At 33.5% G+C, this 22,460-nt stretch overlaps 2 protein-coding genes and 1 long non-coding RNA gene across 3 annotated transcripts; 1 reads left to right on the forward strand and 2 right to left on the reverse strand.

Annotated features, from left to right (window-relative positions):
* The first annotated feature begins 335 nt into the window (after positions 1–335).
* On the forward strand, positions 336–21,206 carry LOC126743588 (trifunctional enzyme subunit alpha, mitochondrial). The gene is made up of 8 exons (XM_050450750.1): positions 336–541; positions 653–756; positions 6,990–7,171; positions 8,001–8,746; positions 13,867–14,451; positions 14,507–14,628; positions 20,414–20,693; positions 20,806–21,206. Exons 1-8 carry the CDS (start codon positions 472–474, stop codon positions 21,000–21,002), a joined length of 2,286 nt encoding a protein of 761 aa, XP_050306707.1. The 5' UTR covers positions 336–471; the 3' UTR covers positions 21,003–21,206.
* Positions 1,127–6,805, reverse strand: LOC126743589 (kinesin-like protein Klp10A). Its single transcript, XM_050450751.1, has 2 exons — positions 6,282–6,805; positions 1,127–2,735 (listed from the first exon to the last, which is right to left on the reverse strand). The coding sequence occupies exons 1-2, from the start codon at positions 6,743–6,745 to the stop codon at positions 1,142–1,144; spliced, it is 2,058 nt and encodes a 685-aa protein (XP_050306708.1). The 5' UTR covers positions 6,746–6,805; the 3' UTR covers positions 1,127–1,141.
* LOC126743591 (uncharacterized) lies at positions 11,026–12,476 on the reverse strand. The gene is made up of 3 exons (XR_007662929.1): positions 11,828–12,476; positions 11,575–11,635; positions 11,026–11,518 (listed from the first exon to the last, which is right to left on the reverse strand). It is a non-coding gene; the product is annotated as an uncharacterized LOC126743591 (long non-coding RNA).
* Positions 21,207–22,460: the final 1,254 nt, after the last annotated feature.

Raw genomic sequence — 22,460 nt, forward strand, 5'->3', positions numbered from 1 at the left:
AAAATAAAGAACAGGAGTTAACGGGGTACCTCGGTACAAAAGATAAGTAACTTAACACTACAATGTCGATACTTGTTACATCTCTATATCAGTGTCGCCAACAGCATATTAATCAAAGAGCCATTATAATAAAAAAACCTGACTGGGACCTTTGAATATTCTTATTATAAACTAAAATTTACTTTAAAATATATCCTACTGTCCAAAATCCCCGTAACTATCGTCGTAATAAAATATCGATATTTAAGACATCCCTAATGCACTGTTGCCAATAGCATAAGCTGATGACATATTCCAGTGTTGCCAACGTTATAGCTAACCTCGAACCGATTTGTTTTTCCGATTTGAACAGGTCGAGTCCAAAGTTCACCAAATCCTATTTTATTTTTTTTAATTTCTAAATTATAAGTTCATATCGTACCTCTCAGTCTATAAAGTTCAAAGAGCACTTGGTGGACTTCAACTATAACCATGTCCAGTCTGCGGCTCCTTGGTACAATCCCAAAACTATCCATATCCAACGTAAGATGTTGGCAAGCAGGTAATTGGCCTTATTTTAATTAATTTTTCTGAATTATTTAAGTACTTGTTAGTGCAAAATGTACTTTGAACCTCTGGTCTAATAGTTTGATTTTGTAATCCCTTTTTTTAGTGTCCAAAAGGTATCTGGCTGTGCCCGCTACCAATCGGAAACATATACACCTAAAAGTGGTCGACAGTGTTGGGGTGATCACTGTAGACTCTCCTGGGGTAAAAGTAAGTATTTAGAAAATAAAGATCTTGTATAAATAAAAGAATATTCTTAATGGGTTGGTGAGGAATTGGGCTTGAGGCAGATCTACAACATAAATTTCCTACCTGGTTCTATTTTTTATATATTTTCACAAGTAGACACCCCTTAGAAGTGGATTTGTAAGAACTTAATGTAAATAATTATAAGACTTCTTGAAGAATATTCAAATTACCATAAATAATAGTAATGTTATTAGCTGTTATTGGTACAATCTAATATTCCTTAAATATTGTGAACATTTAGATATACTGGATAAAGCATGGAACATTCATTGACATATGAACTAAAGACAAAAATTGAATCAATTAAAATTGCTCTATGTGTAATTATTATCCTTAACCTATATCCTTAATCATGTTTTACCCTTAAATTAATTTTCATATTAATGCAAAAAAAATGAAAATATTTAAAGTGGCTTCCGAGTAATAGGTAAGGGAAAAACATCAAACATTCTATGATATCTGGGGCCAAAACAAAATAAAGGGTTAAAACACCAAAATAATTTAATAGATTTCTAATTTTTGTTAAAGAAGTAATAGCATCTGTGACAACAATATTCAAATTAACATAATAAGTCTCCAAGTCTCTATCCATGACATTCAACAGTCCCTCTGCTTGGTTGTAATACTTTTGCAGAGATTTCACCAATTCTAAGTTTTGTCGCACCAAATTTTCATCCTGAGCCAACCCTATCACATCTGGAGTTTGAGTTTGTATAGTTGTCTCCAAAGGTGCGGTAACTTCCCTGCTTTGTTCAACTCTTTGTGAGGAAATGTCCCCACCACCCAACTCCTTTACCCTATCCGCGTACCTTAATGTATTAAGGGTGTTTTCGCACGAAGACACCCCTGGGGAAATCATGGCGATCATACAAGTCTTACTGTTAGCACCCACAAAGGAATCTCTTAAGACTTGTGTGAGTTTTGACCCTCTGAATGGAAGATGCGCTCCTTTTCTCCCTAAGGCTCTTATGCATTCCTTTAATGACAAAAGACTTGTGTTAATCTCAGAACCTTCTTGTCTCGTTATTTTCGAGGAGGAAAAAGTGTCAGCCCCACGCTCGTTACCCGCCAAATCTATCAGACTGAATTTGCCATAAACCACTTTGGGGTTCACTTGACTTCTGAGGTAGAACTGAAATATCGCGTGGGATCTAGACGATTGGGCGTTCACAGAAGTTTTACCGGAAGCTCTCGCCTCATTACCCTCGAATATTAGCTCTAGAACGTCATTAACTGAGGCCACGAGTTTCTCGGTTAAACCGACCACTTGCACCTCGCGTTGACCATCCTCAAGGATCCTCAACTGTTTTTTTCTATTGAGTAAATCGTAGACTTTTTTGGTGTAAATTTCGAAGAAGCTACACGACACTATAAAGTTATGGTGTCGATATTTAGGGGCATTTACGTTTTTGAAGATATCGTTGGCTGTCAGGGCATAAATGCCCTTGTCCGATTTAGATTCGTAGCGGCCGCTCATGGTGTAAGTTTTCCCAGAGCCGGTCTGGCCATAAGCGAAACAAGTGGCAAAACCACCGTTGAACACCGTCCTTATCAACGGCTGAGCGGTGTATTTATACACGACTTCGTTGGTGCAATTCTCGTTCAGAGCATAGTCGAATTTAAAAATGTGGTTTTCAAGGTATTTGGTCAAATCGACTTTTAGTTTGGGCTCGTGCACGAACAATTGATTTTTACTGGGTATGGTGATAATGTCGATTTCTTTTTTGCTAAGTTCTATGTCGTTCAGGGGCCGTTTTCGTACTGCAACAGTAATCAAGTGGTCCTCGATGGCGTCATGGTTGTTTAAGGGTTTAAACTCGATTTGTTTTCGGAAGTCTTCGATCATCCCCAACAGTTGCCAGTGCGGGTTGTTTACGTTTTTTTTGAGGAAGTCTTGACGTTCTGCCAGTACTTGGGCTTGCTTTTTTCTTCGGGCATTCCTTAAAAAAACTTTTTATGTATATTATGTAGGTAATATTTTAAGCAGGGAAGAAGAAATACAGAGATTCCACAAGGCATAGTATTGGGCCCTGTTCAGTTTAGAATTTATTTAAACTCTCTACTTAAAACAAAAATAAATAATGGAGTAATTATTTCCTATGCAGACAACACAGCATTACTATTTAATGGCACAGAAACATTTAACTTGAGCTTAAATGTTACTAAAACCAACTATATTGTGTTTTCACTAACCGCAGCAAACAGACCCAACTTTTCACAATTCTTTATGGATAGATATAATCAGATCAACGAAACAGCACATACAAAATATTTGGAAATATATGTGGACCAAAATTATAAATGGCATGTCGATTATCTGGCAAACAGGCTTAAAAAATTGATTTATTAATTTTATATAGTGAGAACTTTCCTAAATTTAAAAGAACTTATTATAATCTATAAATCTTTAACTGAATCAATCCTAAGATACGGTATTTTAATCTGGGGAGGATTGTATAATTAATAAAGATATTGTATATAAATTGTATTGAGTAATGTAATAGAGTGGTTTAGGTCCTACATTAATAACAGAAAACAATTAGTAAAAATAGCAAAGGATGGGAAAATAGGTTATTCTAAATATTTTTTTAATGATTTATAGAAATTGCACAAGGCAGCATACTTGGTCTGGTATTGTTCATAATATTTATTAACGATCTTAATCTTAGAAATTCCCTTATCCAGAAGATTGTTAAATATCTAATAAATAATATAAATTTAAAATTGTTTATATACTTAGCACCAAAAACTTACAATCTTTTGCCTTTGATGGTAAAGGCAAAGTTTACTGAATAAAATATTTATTAATAGTATTTTATTCAGTAAACTTTGGTAAAGGCAATAAAAAATAAATCAAAATTTAGCCAAGAATGTAATAAGTATGTTCATAATCATGACTAACATTTTGCTACATTTTTCTGGTAATATACTTGTATCTTGTATGCAGATACATGTGTAAAAACAACTGTTGGAGGACAGATTTTTGTTTTTATTATTATGAAGTCTAGCTCTTTAACACAGTTCTTGCTTTGAAGGATAAATGTAGAATCGAAGGTAGGGTTTATCACAATAGTTTAAGGTTAATTAAGTAGCTTTAATAAAAACAGGAAAAGAAATGGAAACAACTTTTCTTTGAAATATTAAGGCATACAGATGTTTTATGTACACCTAGGCGTTAGGTTAAAACAAACAAATGTAGTAATAAAATTTATTTTTGTTTGTTAAAAACACATTCTGTTAATTTATATTCTTAATTTTAATAAATTTGGTAGGGAGCCAGGATGTACTGATGTGACCTTCCAAATAAATAAATATATTCAAAATATTCACAATCAACATATGCTTTATCCGCTTAAAAGGAAACAAAGCTGTAAAAGGAGAAAATATATTTACAAACACATTTGAAGGTAAGTCATCGTGAATATGGCCCTGGTTTACCTGTACAGACAAAACCAATTGCATCAATGTTCTGCAGAATCACTCCTCCAAGACCCTGAACCAAAAGATACCAAACCAATGCAATGTCAAGAGTGTCAAAATGTAAAACACAAACAGATATTATTTATTTGCTCTCGAAATCAAAGAATGACCCAAACAAATTAGGTAAAGTGGCAAAAATCTTGTCTCAAATCTATCTGGTAACACTTCAGTTATTGCATAATAAGGGCCTTTCGCAACTAAGCTCTTTAACACTAAAAAGTTTTAAGCTATCTATAGTTTACAACTTGTAGGCATAGTAGATACTCATTGGAAAATTGGGATTGGACTCAATTCCCTATAAGAACTGAGGAATAACCAGTTAAAAAATTAACTTTCAACTCTCCGCAAATCCTAGAAATGACCTCAAGTGCCTGGAAAAAATACTACTAGACTGTGGATAATTTAATTCAACACTCTCAGATAAACGAGAGATGATTTAATTGTCTGAAAGTTATGAGAAATTATTTCCAGGCAGTTGAATATTTGAAAATTTTAGAAATGAGTTCAACTGCCTGGAAGAAACAATAGATTACGTCTAGGCAGTGGAACAATGGACGTTCAACTCCTTGAAAATATGAAAGAATGTCTTCCCGAGACAGTGAATACTCAATGGATTCAGATAAACAAGAAATTATTTAATTGTCTGAAAATTATGAGAAATTATTTTTAGATAGACCTGAAAAATTCAGAAATTAGTTTAATTGCCTGAAAGAAATAATGAATTACGTCCAGGCAGTTGAACAATGAATTTTCAATTCCCTGCGAAAATTGAGGAATTTCTTTCAGACAGCTAAAGAATGAATAAACAATAGAAAATTGGGATTGAACTCAGTTCCCTATAAGAACTGACGAATAACCCGCCAGTTAAAAAATTAACCGTCAACTCTCTGCAAATCCGAGAAATTACCTCAAGTGCCTGGAAAAAATACTCCTAGACTGTTAATAATTAATTCGACACTCAGATAAACAAGAGATGATTTAATTGTCTGAAAATTATGAGAAATTATTTTTAAGTAGACCTGAAATTTTCAGAAATTAGTTTAACTGCCTGAAAGAAATAATGAATTACGTCCAGGCAGTTGAACAATGAATTTTCAATTCCCTGTGAAAATTAAGGAATTTCTTCCAGACAGTTAAAAATCATGTTAAAACTGGGATTGAATTTAATTCCCTAAAAAAAACGAGGAATGACCAGCGAGTTGAAAATGAAATTACAACTCTTGCATTTTCTAGAAATACTTCTCTGCTGTTGATAATTAATTTGACACTTCCTGGAAAAATAAGAAATAACTTTAACTGGCTAAAAGGCATAAGAAATTATTTCCAGGCAGTTTTAGTAGATACCTGAAAATCTTAGAAATGAATTCAATTGTAAAAGCACATCATTAGCTTGTTGAGTGCTATATTTATGCCTATTTGTTGTGTTTGTCATTTGTGTGATCGCTCTGTTTTGCAAGACAAAAAATAATATCCGCATGCATGCACTCCAGAAACATACACCATTTTCATTCACCAATTCCATTCAAAATGAATGGAATTCAATCGAAGAAAAATAAACATTTCTCGCCATTTCAAAATGAACCTCTCTCCTGCTACTTTAAGAGCATATCAATTTGCTGATATTTTTCGACACAACTGTGTGATGTGACTTTCAAATTTTAGTGTATTTTCAATTAATAAACTTGTTCAAAATCTGATTTTCTAATAACATATCAACTATTCAAACAGAGTTTGTTAAAATCATACCATTTCTTAATTTCAACAATATCTCTGTGATATTTAGATACATTGCATTTATGTCATGCCACAAAATTCTTACATCCCGGAAGTGTGTAGTAATTAGTGTATGAGCCTTGCTAATTTAAGAGAGTAAAATTACAAAAATTTCTCAATAGGCAAAATCTAGCTGATTTCAATCAGGATCAGAATAATGCAAGGAGTTAAAGGAACCTCAAAAAACGTGCATTTTCGTGGTACTTAAAAAACTCTACTACATATTTACAAACCTGTCTTGTTCGATTTTATTAGCCTTCTTCAAGCCGCCGCCCTCTTTACTCTTCGAGACAGTTTCAATGACAGACTTGGTCGCCCTAGTGGTATAACAGCCCCGTCCTCTGACTTGAAACTTTTCGCTAGTCAGGCACACACTCATATTCTGATCGCTGGACTTTTGACTTGCGGCCACCCTAGCGGTCTGCGCCCTGGTGTTCCTTCTGGGGTTCACTTCCTCGTCGATACTCTCACTATTATTAACAGGCTTAACCAGTACGAATCCGGGATTCAGTAACGTCACGTTACTGAAATGTATTTCTTTTCCTTTGGTCTCTTGCTGGTCGAGCCACTCGACTTTTACGCAACATGATTCGTAATCTATAGAGGAAACTATGGCGGTTTGTAGGGTTCCGTTGGTTCGTTTGATTTGGATCGCGTCTCCCTCGATTAAGATCTTTTCGGTGGGATCAGATTTCATTTTTTTTTTATGTGTGTATATGTGTGTTTTGACAGGATCAGGAATGTCATTCAAACTTGGGGCTGTCGCACCTACAATATTGGAACCAGTAGGGGTTTACCTGTTGATGGATTTTCTTTTAAAAAAATTGTATTTTTCTGTAGTTTAATAAGATTTATTATATGGGGCGTCTATTGGACCTTGATGAATGCTGAACTTTGTAGCTAATCCATAAAATGTAGTATACTAAGATACATTTTTTTAGGTGAATTCCCTGAACAATGAAGTGACGAATGAAGTAAGCCAAGTTCTATCAGAAATCGAATCGAATCCCCAAATCCAGTCATGCGTCATCATCTCAGGAAAACCCAACAGTTTTATCGCCGGGGCCGACATAAATATGCTGGTCAATTGTAAAACTGAAGAAGATGCTTATAGAATATCCAAGTAAGTAATATCTGCGATTAAAGTTACAGTATATTTAGATTTTCGTAAAGCTTTTACAGTATCAAGATTCTTTGAATTTATTGAAATACTACTCGATAATTCGAAAATGGTTGTATTTACAAGGAAACTTGTAAGGACTTTTTTGGTCATTTTCATATAAAAGTAAAATCGTTACAATCTATGTTTAATAAATGATAATTTTTTTTATTACCACCTAAAGTCATATATCAGGACATTGGGGTCGTTAATTACTAAATCGAATACAGGGGTATTTTGTTAATATAAACATTAATCAATTGAGAAATAAATAGATTGAAATTAATGAAAAATAAATCCTAACTTTACAGTAAATAAATACAACATTTCGACAAGTTAAAAAAAAAAGAGGCATTTATTTCGAACAGGTTTGTTACCCAAACAAAACAGGTAAAATACTAATAGGGCGTAGATCTTTACCTTCTTTAGGGTTTGAGACTTTTGCAAATGGCATTAAACCATTTGCAAAAGTCTCAATAATCTCTAATAAAGTCTCTAATAAATCTTATAGCCTTTTTCCACAAGTCTGGAAATTGATTTTCTAAGATACAGGAATTAATTTGCTATAGAATGGAAAACAATTAATAACATCTCTTATTGCTAATCCATCATGGCCTACTGACTTAGTACGAATTGATGCTATAACGATTGGTATGATGTAATGTCTCTGATAGGAAGGATGTATTAATAATAATAGTGGCCAACAGTATATATTAGATATTAATAAAGCCTCTGACACTATAAAACTTGTTAAAATACTGTACTTTACATTTGGATTTTATACACATTTTAGGGACGGTCACAAGATATTCGCCAAAATGGAAAACAGTAGCAAACCTATAGTGGCGGCCATTCAAGGTACTTGCTTGGGAGGTGGATTAGAAACAGCCCTGGCGTGCCATTACAGAATCGCCGTGAAAGACAAAAAAACCGGCCTGGGATTACCGGAAGTAATGCTGGGACTGTTACCGGGTGCCGGTGGTACCCAACGCATGCCAAAACTAGCCGGAGTGCCGAACACTTTGGACCTCGCCCTAACCGGAAAAACCCTGAAAGCCGACAAAGCGAAGAAAATCGGAATCGTGGATCTGCTGGTGGATCCCTTGGGACCAGGCCTGGACACTCCCGAAAACATGACAAGGAAATATTTGGAAACGATCGCCATAGATGTCGCCAAGCAGCTGGCCGCCGGCAAATTAACCGTGAATAGGAAGAAAGGCACCATGGATAAGATCATGAACTTCGCCTTACAGTATAACTTTGCCAGGGATTACGTCTTTAAAAAGGCCCGGGACCAGGTTATGAAAATGTCCGGGGGGTTGTATCCCGCACCTTTGAAGATTTTGGACGTGGTCAGGACCGGAGTGGAAAAAGGTCCCGAAGCGGGATACGAGGCTGAGGCGAGGGCTTTCGCTCAGTTGGCCATGACTCCGGAGTCCAAGGGGTTGGTCAGTTTGTTCCAGGGCCAGACTCAGTGCAAGAAGAACCGGTTTGGCGCTCCCTCTAAGGAGTTTAAGACTGTTGGAGTTTTGGGAGCTGGTAAGTAAAATCGTCTCTTTATGTTATGAAGTTCAGTATTTTGTTAAATGTTTCGCTCTAGAAGTATCACTGTTGTCACTCCTGTTGAAAAGTCTGGTTTCTTCCAGGTAGTTGTTAAGTCATTTTTAGTTTATTCCTGGTTAGTTAAAGAACATTTCGACTTATTATGTCATAAGTGTCAATAAATGAACAATATGGAAATAATTGGATAGGAAATCAAGGCCTGCCCGCTCACCTGATTTGACGCCCCTTGATTTCTGTGTATGGGGATACCTAAAAGATAAAGTGTGAAAGATTATACTAATCATACTACATAGGAAGAACTTTAAGCAGCCGTTCGATAAGTAATTCAAGAAGTACCACAAGAAATTATCAAAAAAAGCTTGTTTGGCTATGATTGAAAGGTGTACATTGTGTATTAACAAAAATAGAGGTCTTTTTGAACACTTTATTAACTAATTCTATTTTGGTTAATTGTTGATTGTTATTTGTTTAATTTCGTACAAAGTTGACTATGGTTTCAAAAAATCTAAAATGCCTAGAAAAATATCGTTAACGTCAATCGATTGGTCATAGTAGATACCGCAAAACTACTAAATATTAATAAAATCGAATTAAAGATGGCGACGATATTGCAGGTTTTCTAAAAACCAAATTTTTAGATTTAGCCCGACATTTTGAAAACCTCTGAAGATATCGTGGATCTTAATATCGCATTTGATTGGGCTTGGAACCGCACAACTTTTTCCCCGTTTAACCGAAACTATATCTCTTTATGAAATCCCTATGTATATCATTTTATCTGGGACACTCTGTATATATAAATGTAATATAACAGTATAAATTACACAAAATCAAAAGTTGCAAATTCACATGCCTAAACTAGTAAATACAATTAAAAACACATAGAATAAATATATAAAGAAATTAAAATCATATCAGGGAGAAATAAAAAGATAAGCGGCCGGTCTGCAATAAGTTAAAAGGGCAGAAACAAACATACAATTTTCTACAATACGACTACAATATTCATTCGAATACTATAGTCTGCCTCACATAACATCATAAAACAATATTTTTACTCCCCTTCTAATATCACTAATTTATAACACTTATTGAAATTCTTGCATGGAATTTGGTATATAGCTCCTGTTCGTAGAGTATTAGTATTAGTGTTCTACTCTTTTTTTGGTAAAAAATAATGTTCCCAGTGTCTTAGAGTTGGTAAAGGCTACTCTCATGTTTTCAGTAGTTTGGTCAAGTAGTTCAAGTGTTTTGGTCAGTTTTTCAGATAGATTTTGAATGTAAGGAATTTTATAGAAGTTGCTGTTGTTGGTTGTGGTTGGAGATTGTAAAAAATGATTGTTATTTAAAATTGTATTGATGAGATTCGATGGATAATTGTTTTTAAGTCAATATTCTCTAATTAAATTAATGTTTTGTGGTGAAATTGTGGGCTAGATAAAACAAGAGCTCGACTCTTAAGATTTGTAATAATATTTATTTTTGTTGCATTTGATGTTCTGAAGAAAAATTAATAAAGCTCTCAGAAAATGTTGGTTTATGGTGCCCGTCAAGTACTATTATTATTGTACGTGTACCACTATTATTATTGGTAATTTTAGGGTCCAAAAAAGCGGTTGAGTCGTCTTGTTCAACTTCAACAGTAAATTTATGTTTGCTATGAAAAAAATCAGTCTTTTTTTATCCTATTGCAGAGCCCTGAAGATGAATTAAATATAATTCGAAATGTTGGCCTAGAAAAAAATTGTTTTCTGCAGTTTGACCCATAAACCCACAACCACGTCATTTACATATTATAAAGCTTATAAGCAACACTTAAATTATATTCTAGTGTTATAGATTTTATACAGGGTATGCCAACAAGGTGTACGGTAACTTAGCCGTAACTACACTGAAAAAAATATTTTGTGAATTTACAATAAATCTACTGCTTTTAGTGTGACCATTATATTTGTTGTAAAATCGCACAAAATATTTGTAATCAATAATTATTCACAAAATATTTGTAATTTAGATTTCCCTTTTAATTGTGAATTTACTTAATCTTTGTGACTAAGAAATACATATTTTTGTGAAATTACAATTTAATATTTCAAATTTTTAGTAATTTTTATTTGTGAAATAACATTTTTTTTGTAGTACCACGTTGTAAATGTAAAAAATGCTCTGGTAAAATTACATTGGACTAATTGTATTTTTTTACTAGCTACAGTTTTTTGTTTAGTATTTTAAATAAATTAAATAAAAGACTAAAGTGGCAATTTAAAAAAATACAAAGGATTTACTTGTTCAAAACTCAATGGAAATTCAATTCAAAAACAGTAGGAACATAACAAAACTAAATGGTAAGTTTTCAAAAAAAAAAAGGAAAATAACCAAGTAGCCAAGAACTTTAACACAGTCTATATGCATTTTGGGGCCCTATATAATATCAAATATGTTAATATAGGTACCTACTTACAAGCTAAATCTCACAAAAAAAACCCTTTAAGTTGGAACAAATTCATTTAACACTTATGGACTCAAAAAAAGAAATAATATAATAATTTATAAATAATTATTTAATAAAATAATAATTTATTATTCTATCTTGGCTAACTTCGTTAAATATGAAATATGCTTCTTTGGGATATTCCAAATTAAAGACAAAATAAAGTGCAATTAAGCAATGCAATGCTCCTCCAAATGAGTCACATTTTTCCGCAACAGGTTCTTGTTCTAGGTATATTTTTATAGTATTGTTAGAGCCTACAAATAAAAAAAAATACTTATAATCTTTTTTCAAAAAAAATTTTTTTACTTACCACCACATAATACAATGCATGGTTCCATACCAAGCTCAAGAGAAGATTCATCGGTAATGTCCTGGAATAAAATAAGTACATATAATATTTAACCTTATGACAAAAGTTTATTTATATTATTTTTTGTTATTAAAATTATAGTTATTTTGCTCCAAATGGCATTAAAAATAGCTTTTTAATGCCGTTTAAGAAGCATATATATAAAATGAATATTGGTAAATATAAATATAAATCATTAACATTATTAGTTTACAAGTTTTCTATTACAAGTTTATATAACCTTTACTTGCTGAAAATCTATACTAAATGCATACTAATAGGTAATAAGACATTTTCATAAAGGACCACGCACAGATTATATGGAAATTGGCAACCTGACCAGTCAGGCAATTTGACAAGTAATCATTGTTAACAGGTGTTAATGTTAATATTTAACTTATCTGATACTTATAGGCACGAAGGTTTCTTCGTGTAGTAAAGTAAAGATAAACAGAAGGACTATCACAAAATTCTTTTTTACCTGTCTAAGTCGAAAATAATAACTGAGTCGTCATTTACGTTGAAAATTTCGGAATCGCTTGGGGACGCGTAAACACGCACTCTCATTGGCCGCGGTTTACATAGCCAAGATAAATTTAAGAATGAAGGTATAAATTTACAAAAAACTTGTAATTTTACATTATAATAGTAAAAATAATTACAAATATTATGTGATTTTATAATATGAATGTGATTTTGCAACTTTCTTCGGTAATTTTACAAATCTAATGTAATATTGCTTATAAGTTTCACAAAGTGATTTAAATTTACACAAGTTTTTTAGGAATTTTAGTAAATACTTGGTTTATTACAAAATATTTTAATTTTACTGAATAATTGTTGTAACACTACTGAAATTTCTGTAAACTTAAAAAGTAAATTTACAACCATTTTTTTCAGTGTATACGAAGTAGAGCAAAAAGTTCTACAGCAAAGTTGTAGGGCTGACAAAAACCTACGAACTAAACATATTTTTATGTATACTGAGTGTGTCACAAAAAAGTTTCTATAAAATATGATTTTTTTAAATGGTACGCCCTGTATATTATGGTACTAAAATGAGAGGCAAAAAGAGTACTTTATTTTGGTATAACGTTTTTAAAATTTCCATGCGGCGTTGGAACGTAATTAATTTTTTTATGTTGTTTTTTGCCTTTTAGAGGGTTCGTTTAAAAAATCATAATTAACTTAAAATTTATTCTGCGCCTGTAATGAAACTTGTACCACAGTTAGTCTAGGGTACCTCCTCTAGGCTGACTATGATAATTTGTAATTATTTAATACAGGGTGTTTTTAAAGAAAATTCAAACTTGCTGAAATTAAATATGGAATATTTCAAATGGAACACCCTAAATATTTTTATCTAATTAAGTTTGTCCCTCAAATACCTTCATTTTTTATTTAATATGTCCTATAGCTAAACCAAGCACTTTTTGAGATATTTTAACTTTTCTGTAAATTATTATGCATAAAACGGGTATTCTTTAAGTTTTGATCAAGATTGCTTAGAAAAAATTATTGAAGAATTAGAATTATTACTTTTCCTACAATTATTATTATTACATACTTGAAAAATTAACCAACACAATTATTCACCTAAACTGCTAAAAAAAACAGCAAAATTAAATTACATACTAGCTAGGTACTTACGTATTTTTACATAAATGTACATCGTTACATTAATTTTAAATTTTAAAGAGTCAATTACAATTATTATACATTGTGTTCAATATGACCTCCTAAATTTTGTACGCAAGCGTTTACCCTTTTTGAGAGTGAGTCATTAACCTTTTCCAACATAATTGGCGTGACTGTTTGAAAAATCTCCCGAATTTTATTTTTCATATTTTCACTTGTGGTAGGAGTTGTTTGATAGACTTTTTCCTTCGCATATCCCCACAAGAAAAATCCAGTTTGGTCAAATCTGGGGACCGGCCCATCACCTCTCCCTATCCACCGGTCATCAAAATGCTCATTTAAAAAATTTCTAACAGCATGGCTATAATGAGCTGGAGCGCCGTCATGCTGAAACCAAATCCTATCTCGAACATGGTCAGGCAACGTTTGTTGAAGGACATTAAAATCATTTTGTAAAAAAAAATAAATACATTTCACCTGTAAGATGTCCATTAAAAAAGTGCGATCCAATAACTTGATGTCCTATTATTCCTGCCGGCGACGATGATTTCTGTTCTATTTTCAAATGCTAATTAGATTGTTCTACTATAAAACTGACAAATTTCAAACCTGTAGGTCTAATGGGTGCGGGTATCGCACACGTAACAGTAGACAAAGGCTACAACGTGATATTAAAGGACACGAACGCGAACGGCTTATCCAGAGGCATAAACCAAATCACCACCGGTCTCCAGAACGCCGTCAAGAGAAAAAGACTATCCACCTTGGAAAAAGACAGATACGTTGCCAACCTGGTGGGCACGTTGGACTATAAGCATTTCAAAAACGCGGATATCGTTATCGAAGCGGTTTTCGAAGATATAAACATCAAACATAAAGTGGTGAAGGAAGTCGAGGCGGTGATTAAACCAGATTGCGTGTTCGCCTCCAACACTAGTGCCATACCTATAAAAGATATCGCCGCGGCCTCCGCTAGACCCGATAAAGTGATCGGGATGCACTACTTTTCACCGGTGGATAAAATGCAACTTTTGGAAATCATAACCACCGATAAAACTAGTAAGGATACGACGGCGTTGGCGGTGGACGTCGGTTTAAAACAGGGAAAAGTGGTGATTACCGTTGGTGATGGTCCAGGGTTTTACACCACCAGGATCTTGAGTGCCATGATGGCCGAATGTATAAGACTGTTGCAGGAAGGTGAGACTTTTTCGAGGTGCTGTTTGTCTGTCTTATTTATTGTTTATTTATTTAGGTGTTGAACCGAAGGATATGGATAAGTTGAGTAAGAAGTTTGGTTTCCCCGTTGGGGCGTCCACGCTTATTGACGAAGTCGGTATTGACGTTGCCGGGCATATTGGGCCTTTCTTAGCAAAGGTAAGTGTTTTAATCAGATTTATATCGATTAAGTTAAGGGGGAGTAGTTATAGACTTTACAAATTAAAAAAATGCAGCCAAACAAAGTTCAATAATAATGGTCATAACGTCAACGACTAGAATTCCAACTACGTTTGTACCAATTTTAATAAAGAGATAGTGAACTTTAAAGTGATAACAACACACTTATCTGATCAAGAAGCTTTGTTAGAAACTTTTCCCTTGCAAGAGCCAATTAATAAAACAAATTGCTAAAATTTAGCAGTTGACTTTAAGATCTGCCAATGGGATCGTTTCTTGATTTATAGGTTGAGGCAGATCAATATCCAGAGCTACAGGTCGGTTTCGTGCAGTACCCCTTCTTAGCCTTACAACTTTAAACTCTTCACTGTCGTTAACGCTTGTTTTGCAAAAAAAGTTAAACTCATGTTTATTGGAAAACTTCATCCTTTTAATCCGCATTCACCAATCTCATTTTTTTTCTGTGAATCAATTTTTTCGGTAAAACGCTGTTGAAATGTCTTTTTGTACCATTTCCTCAACTTGCAAGGGTGGATTTCTAGGGGACATTTCCTATAAAATAAATCCATTTATGGGGGACTTCTATTTTAGCCGTCGTTTTTTTCTTGCATATTTCAGTTGCTGCATGGATTGTGTCAGCCTCCATATTATTCATCTGCGGTAACTGTAACCGCGACGAAAAGGGAAAGATGGCCATTATATACTGTAAAAAATCCATTTCGAACTTGGTCTTGAGGCATTTTCAGTGGCGCACACTATCAATTAAAAAAAATCTGTTTTTTTTATTTTTATAACCAAGAATAAAAGCAATTGATTTTGTACACCTATATTAATGGACTCAGGAAATTTTTTCTTAACACGATTTGAACTAAGTTTTTTAATTATTTTTATTTTCATCATAAAACAAAAAAATTAAACAAAACACAAGTAAAATTAAATACTACAATCTAACTTAAATAATACATAATAAATAATATATATGTATAATACACAAATAGTAATCTTACTTAAATTTATACTGATAAATAAAAAATAATAAACACAAAAAAAATTGTCATTGTTTCTTAGTCAGAATCAGGATCAATGTTTTCTTCTTCCCAATCGTCTCACTCATCAGAGCTAGCATCACTTTCATCATCATCCTCTTTTATAACTGAGTTTTCGGCATGCACTACGATGTAGCGACCACTCGAACTAATGTTTTCTGCTATTCCGAATATTCCATTAAAATTTTGCGCCGGTTTTGACATCTTCTCCAATAAAATCCATTACTTTTTAATAATCTTCGCAGAGTCTTTTTCATATGGAAATTCAATTTCCTGCTTAATTTTCACCAGCATCTTTCCTAAAGTTGGTATTACTTTATATTCTGTATAAAATTTCTCAATAATTCTTCTTATTACGCCAAAATCAGCATCATCAATTTTTTCCAGCACGTGTTTTTCCTGGAGTCGATAAAGGCTCTGTAGAGTCAAACTTACGTCGATGTTGTTCTTCTTTTCTAATTTTAATTATAGTAGATCGCCCTACTCCACAACACATAGCTGCTTGTTCTGTTCTTGGCTTGCTTGTTATTTTTTAAGGGTAGCTTAAAAGCATTATTGGCACTTTCCTCATCACCAATTCTTATTATAATTGGAATAACCTGACGAGTATGACCTTTTAAAACTTTATTTTTTAAATGTTCCATATTACTGATTAAGAAACCACGATACCACACAAAAACTAATATAAACAGCAAGGAACAAAATTACCACGAATTCACAAGATTATCAATAAATGAAAATTTAAACAGACACTTGCACACTTTTACAAAATGAAGGTGCTGCGACTCTAATTTACTTGCATTCGAATAAAGACCAAATTGCAATATTCTAAATGTGGTCTTAAAGATGTATGTATAAATGGTGATCCGATGTATTCAAGAGGTTGATAATTCAAATTAACCCTGACAGCAAATTTCTTGGATTTTTCATAGATAGATCTTAAATTTGACACACATCTAAATATTTATGCTAAACAGGTAACATCTGGTTGTTACGCTATCAGGATCAGTATTCAGAGTCCAAAAACTGGCAAATCAGTTTATTATTCAATATATGAATCCTACCTTCGTTATGGTATCGATTTTTGAGGCAGGGTCAGCAATTATAGTCAAATATTAAAAGGCTACATTATATAGTAAAAAGCTACATTGGCAGCTTCTAATAAAAAAAAAGCAATTAATAACCCTGTCGCCAAATCATTTACCAATATGAATATATATCATAAATAATTAGATTAAAACATGTTTGGTTTACCTACTGTTATCAAATTAGCCCTTTAAGATATAACTGGTAAATAATAAAAAGACAACTCGAAAGGTATCAGGTCATAAATTATTAATTATTTTATAAATATATAGGTACTAAATTTCCCTTTCCTTGATCATCCAACTATTATAATATACTAATAATTTGATAATTAAACTAATATAATACCTGCATATTAATATACCATAATTTATGGGTATTTTATTTTATTAATTCCCAGTAGGACTATTTATTTCCTTATAACCTATTGAAAATGTTACGGCTCTCGCGATATAGTCGTGAAAGTTCATTGTTAAACTTTAAAAAAAAGCACTGTTGTCAGTCCCTGTCTTCTTTTAAGATTCAAATAGAATAAAGTAAAAAGTATGCATAATATAGCTCAAATTGGCAACTCGGTTGAACCCAACTATTGCATTCTTAACATTCTTTTGCCGGCTACAGACCCAATAGATGAATAGTAGGTGTATGGCCAGGCTCCATAAATTTGTGATTGATCTATTGCAAATTATGTCCTAGATCTTGACATTCTTTTAAAGCATAACTCATCATTGTACACGTAAAATGATTTCTGTTTTGCCCCGAACATGAATTATTATAAAGATTTAAAACTTTCGTTTCTGTTGGTACCGATGAGATATATTTTCAGACGCATGAAGCAATTTATTTACCTCCACGAGCAGCAATTGTGTAATGCCCAAATTGCCGAAATTTGTAGTCTGATGAATAGTTAAATTATAAGTCCAGAGTTGCCTTTTATAAAAAAAAGTATAGCAGGGTGTTCCTCAGGGATCTATTTCGGGACCACTCCTATTTATATTATATGTGTATGAGCTCTCGGAAGATCTGTCCGGGGGTCATGCATGTCAGTATACAGATGACACATCAGTTATACTGTCAGGTGCCTCCGTGGCTGGTCTGTCGGATGCTTGTTCAGGAATGGTGAATGAAATGGAGAATTGGTGTATGAGTAACTTTTTGAAACTTCGTACAGATAAAACTGCAATCATAAAACACACTTTAACACAGTCCAATCTAATGAATAGGAGGTCGAGGTGAAAAGTTTCGGGCCTGATAAAAACAACTATTTTTTTTTCGCTTTATTTTTTAACATAATCTACATCAAGATTAATACATTTTCCATAGCGGTGCTCTAAATAGTGATACCATTTTTATAGTCTGATTCATCAAGTCCCTTAAAATACTCATTTGCAGCATTGATGACTTCCTCGTTGCTCTCAAATTTTTTACCGCCAAGCAAGGCGGGTTTTTAAGGTTAGGAAACAGATGATAGTCGCTTTCGTTGATTTTAGCTATCGCAACGACCGACGAATGAGCAGGTGGGTTGTCATGATGAAACAAGATTCGTCCTTCAAACGTTGCAATAACTGTGCGTAGTATTGACCATGGATGGTTTTCCCATTTTCTAGATAATCAATGAATTTCTTTTGCATACCAGAAAACAGTTGCCATGACCTTATTCGCCGATAAAATTGTCTTTGCCTTCTTTGGGGTTGGTTCACCTCCAATCCAATCCATTGTGTCGACTGATGTTTACTTTCAGGAGTGTAATGGTGAATCCAAGTTTCATCCACAGTTATAAATCGGTGCAAGAATTCGCTTGTACATTGCCAAATTTTCCATCGAAACAGTTTTTCGGTTTAATTTTTGATCGACCGTTAGCAAACGCGACATTCACCTAGCACAGAGCTTTTCCATACTCAAATGTTGATGTAAAATATTGCGTACACGTTCCGGTGACATCCTAGTAGCCTCAACTATCTCACTTCCAATTTGCGGGCTTCCATCACCATTTTATGAATTTTTTCAATTATTTCGGGAGTCGTGACCTCTATAGCGAGTCTTGAACGTGGTTCGACATTTCTTAAATTCAGAAACCCACCGTTTAACCATTGAATATGACGGCGAAGAGTATTTCAGTGTGCAATCCAGCTCTTCTTTAATTTGAAATGGTGTTAATGGTGAAAAGGCCTTTTAAATAGAAGTATTTGATGAGAGTGCGCTTCACTGATTTTCACATATTCAATCATTTTCACGTATCAATCATCTCTCAAATGTATGCTAACAGAGCCATAGACTTAGAATACCGAATCCGAAACTTTTCATCCCCGCCCTCGTATGTCAAGAGAATTAATTATTACAAATTAACAATTCCAATAGTGGAATGCTTTAAGTTTCTCGGGATGCATGTTGATCCATGGTTAAATTACAGTCAGCATTTCCAGACTAAACAGTAACTGTGCTCTGGTCCGCAGACTCAGGTACAATTTATTCACTGACACCATTAAATTGTACTATGTGTCTTGCAATCAATTATGGAATTTTATTTTGTCGTCTATTGCAGCTATGGGTGTTTTTAGGGCACAGAAACTCGTAATTAGATGTGTCTTTGGTGTTTCTAGCTGTAGGCCATATTTTACAAAACTTGGGGTTTTGAGTGCTTTATGTTTGTATTTTGTTGGCACTGCTCATGTTGGTCAAAAAGAAGCCAAATCTTTTTCAGAGAAATGAACAACACTATTCAGAGGAAGTGTCAATGATTACGAGGGTTCGTAGTGACTTACGCATTCCTCTACATCATTCAGTTTTTTTTTTTTTTTGAAAGAGCCCCTAAGTTCAGGTCGGTAAAAGGCTACCGCTCTTGGCCACAGTGCATTAGAGAAATAAACAGTGTCAAAATGTTTAGGAAAGAACACTGAAATACCTTCAAGATGTGAATGCATCGGTAGAGTTTGTCTAGCTAAGGAAAGGTACACCTCAATCTGTTTCAAAGCTGCCCCTAATAACGCGCGATTAGCGACAGTAGCGCGCCTACTATTCACTCTAAAAAGACATTAACACTAAAAGGCACAGAACACAAATATAAGAATTAACGCAACGGCACTGTTTATATGCAAATCGGGGCGATCGATACCGTTGCTTTGGCAGCGGCGTAAACAAATTTACTGCGCAACCGAGCCGAACAACACGTGCTGTACCTTTCCTTAGCTAGACCACAGTATAAAGAACAAGATTCTATCTAATTCTAGTTTATGTTCGGTGGCTAGACAAAGTCTATTGGTACTATTAGTTGTATTCTTTCTTTTATTTCTAGAGATAAATAAATCTCTTTTATTAACTAACTTGATATATCTTAACGGTGCGTTTGTATTTTATCTTTTTTAGCATATTTTAATTTTTTTTTACTAAATTTTAATTCTGTTAAGTGTGGAAGCAAGCATTATATATATATTTTTAAATTGTATCACACACATCACTATAACGATGCACCATTTTGACATTGCTTTGTGATTAGATATCATTTTGTTGGCAATAAAAGATATTATTATTATTATATAAGCTGCCTGTAAAATTTAAAGACATTCAAAAAAGAAACTTACAAGGACAACAGTGTTGTCGCAAACATGTGACAATAAGTTGGTGTTTTTCTTTAGGCCTTCGGAGAACGTTTTGGTGGGGGCGACCCGAACATCCTCTCCGAGGTGGTAAAAGCGGGTTTCCTGGGCCGTAAATCCGGCAAGGGGATCTACGTATACGAAAAGGGCAGCAAACACAGGGAGGTCAACCCGGAAATCATCACGATCCTGAAAAAGTACAGTATGGAACCGAAGGGACCGTTTGAGGACGAAGACAAGAAGATGAGGATGGTCACGAGGTTCGTTAACGAGGCCGTTTTGTGTTTGGAAGAGAAGATCCTCGCGAGTCCATTAGAAGGTCAGACCATCATGTATTTTACCATTGAATATTGTTCACTCTTGCGCAAAACATGGAGTTCTTTTCTACTACTTGCAGTGATATAGATTTTGATTTTGTTTTTTTGTTGTAGGTGACATTGGTGCAGTATTCGGTTTGGGTTTCCCACCATTCACCGGAGGGCCTTTCAGGTGGATCGACCACTACGGGGCCGGCAAATTAGTGTCGCAAATGGAACAGTATCAGAACGCTTACGGAATTCAGTTTAAACCTGCCGAGACTCTTATCGATATGGCTAAAAACCCTACCAAGAAATTCTATTCTAGTTAAGCTGTTTCGTTGTTTTTTTTTTTAATTTAATAACTTGGGAGGAGTTTCTATTTTAAAAGGGTGGATTTTTCCATTTCATTGTTGCTAGAGGTACCCTTTTTTCGATGCCTTTATAATAGACTTATATTTATATTATATACATATTTATATGTTTTTAAGTAGTTCTAAGATTAAATATTTTGGATAATATATGAATAAATAATATGTTATTAGTTTTTTATTAAACGAAACTGTTATTGATTGATGTTTGTGTTCAGTATCTGCTAGTGGCGCGCCCTCACGACGTTGGCGCACAACATCTTCACTCATATGGTTAAACGCGTAGTTTTTCTAATAAATTTATTTGAAAGCACGCATAAAAATGAAGCCGATCTGAATAGTAGAAGTGGAGTTATGGCTCAATTTACCTAAAACTGTTATCACCCATCGACATGATTTTCAAAAACTTGCATGAAAAAAATTCTACTTTATTGATTTTCGTGATTTTTTCAATGAAAGCTTAAGAACGTTACAAAGAATCTTTTAAAACAAAAATTAAACCGATCTGAGCAGCAGAAGTGAAGTTATGGCTCAAGTTACTTAAAATTGTTTTCACCCCTCGACATGATTTTCAAAAACTTGCATAAAAAAAGCTACTTTATTGATTTTCGTGATTTTTTCAATGAAAGCTTAAGAACGTTACAAAGAATCTTTTAAAACAAAAATTAAACTGATCTGAGCAGCAGAAGTGAAGTTATAGCTCAATTTATTTAAAATTGTTTTCATTCCTCGACATGATTTTCAAAAACTTGCATTAAAAATAATCTACTTTATTGATTTTCGTGATTTTTTCAATGAAAGCTTAAGAACGTTACAAAGAATCTTTTAAAACAAAAATTAAACCGATCTGAGCAGCAGAAGTGGAGTTATGGCTCAATTTACCTAAAACTGTTTTCACCCCTTGACATGATTTTCAAAAAGTTGCATAAAAAAAAATCTATTTTATTGATTTTCGTGATTTTTTCAATGAAAGCTTAAGAACGTTATACAGAGAATCTTTTAACACAAAAATTAAACTGATCTAAGCAGTAGAAGTGAAGTTATGGCTCAATTTACTTAAAATTGTTTTCATTCCTCCACATGATTTTTAAAAACTTGCATAAAAAAAATTTACTTTATTGATTTTCGTGATTTTTTCAATGAAAGCTTAAGAACGTAACAAAGAATATTTTAAAACAAAAATTAAACCGATCTGAGCAGCAGAAGTGAAGTTACGGCTTAATTTACTTAAAATTGTTTTCACCCCTCGACATGATTTTCAAAAACTTGCATAAAAAAAAATCTACTTAATTGATTTTCGTGATTTTTTCAATGAAAGCTTAAGAACGTTAAACAAAGAATCTTTTAAAACAAAAATTAAACCGATCTGAGCAGCAGAAGTGAAGTTACGGCTTAATTTACTTAAAATTGTTTTCACCC

Source organism: Anthonomus grandis, chromosome 13, assembly GCF_022605725.1.
Source record: "Anthonomus grandis grandis chromosome 13, icAntGran1.3, whole genome shotgun sequence".
Taxonomy (NCBI): domain Eukaryota; kingdom Metazoa; phylum Arthropoda; class Insecta; order Coleoptera; family Curculionidae; genus Anthonomus; species Anthonomus grandis.

What these genes read in the sequence shown, in the direction of transcription:
- LOC126743588 (XM_050450750.1), top strand. Translation starts at nt 472, where the DNA reads ATGTCCAGTCTGCGGCTCCTTGGTACAATCCCAAAACTATCCATATCC. An exon ending in TAGACTCTCCTGGGGTAAAA is followed by an intron (nt 757 to 6,989) that starts GTAAGTATTTAG and finishes ACATTTTTTTAG; the next exon opens with GTGAATTCCCTGAACAATGA. An exon ending in TATAAGACTGTTGCAGGAAG is followed by an intron (nt 14,452 to 14,506) that starts GTGAGACTTTTT and finishes TTATTTATTTAG; the next exon opens with GTGTTGAACCGAAGGATATG.
- LOC126743589 (XM_050450751.1), bottom strand. Translation starts at nt 6,745, where the DNA reads ATGAAATCTGATCCCACCGAAAAGATCTTAATCGAGGGAGACGCGATC. An exon ending in AATAAAATCGAACAAGACAG is followed by an intron (nt 2,736 to 6,281) that starts GTTTGTAAATAT and finishes AGTTTTTTTAAG; the next exon opens with GAATGCCCGAAGAAAAAAGC.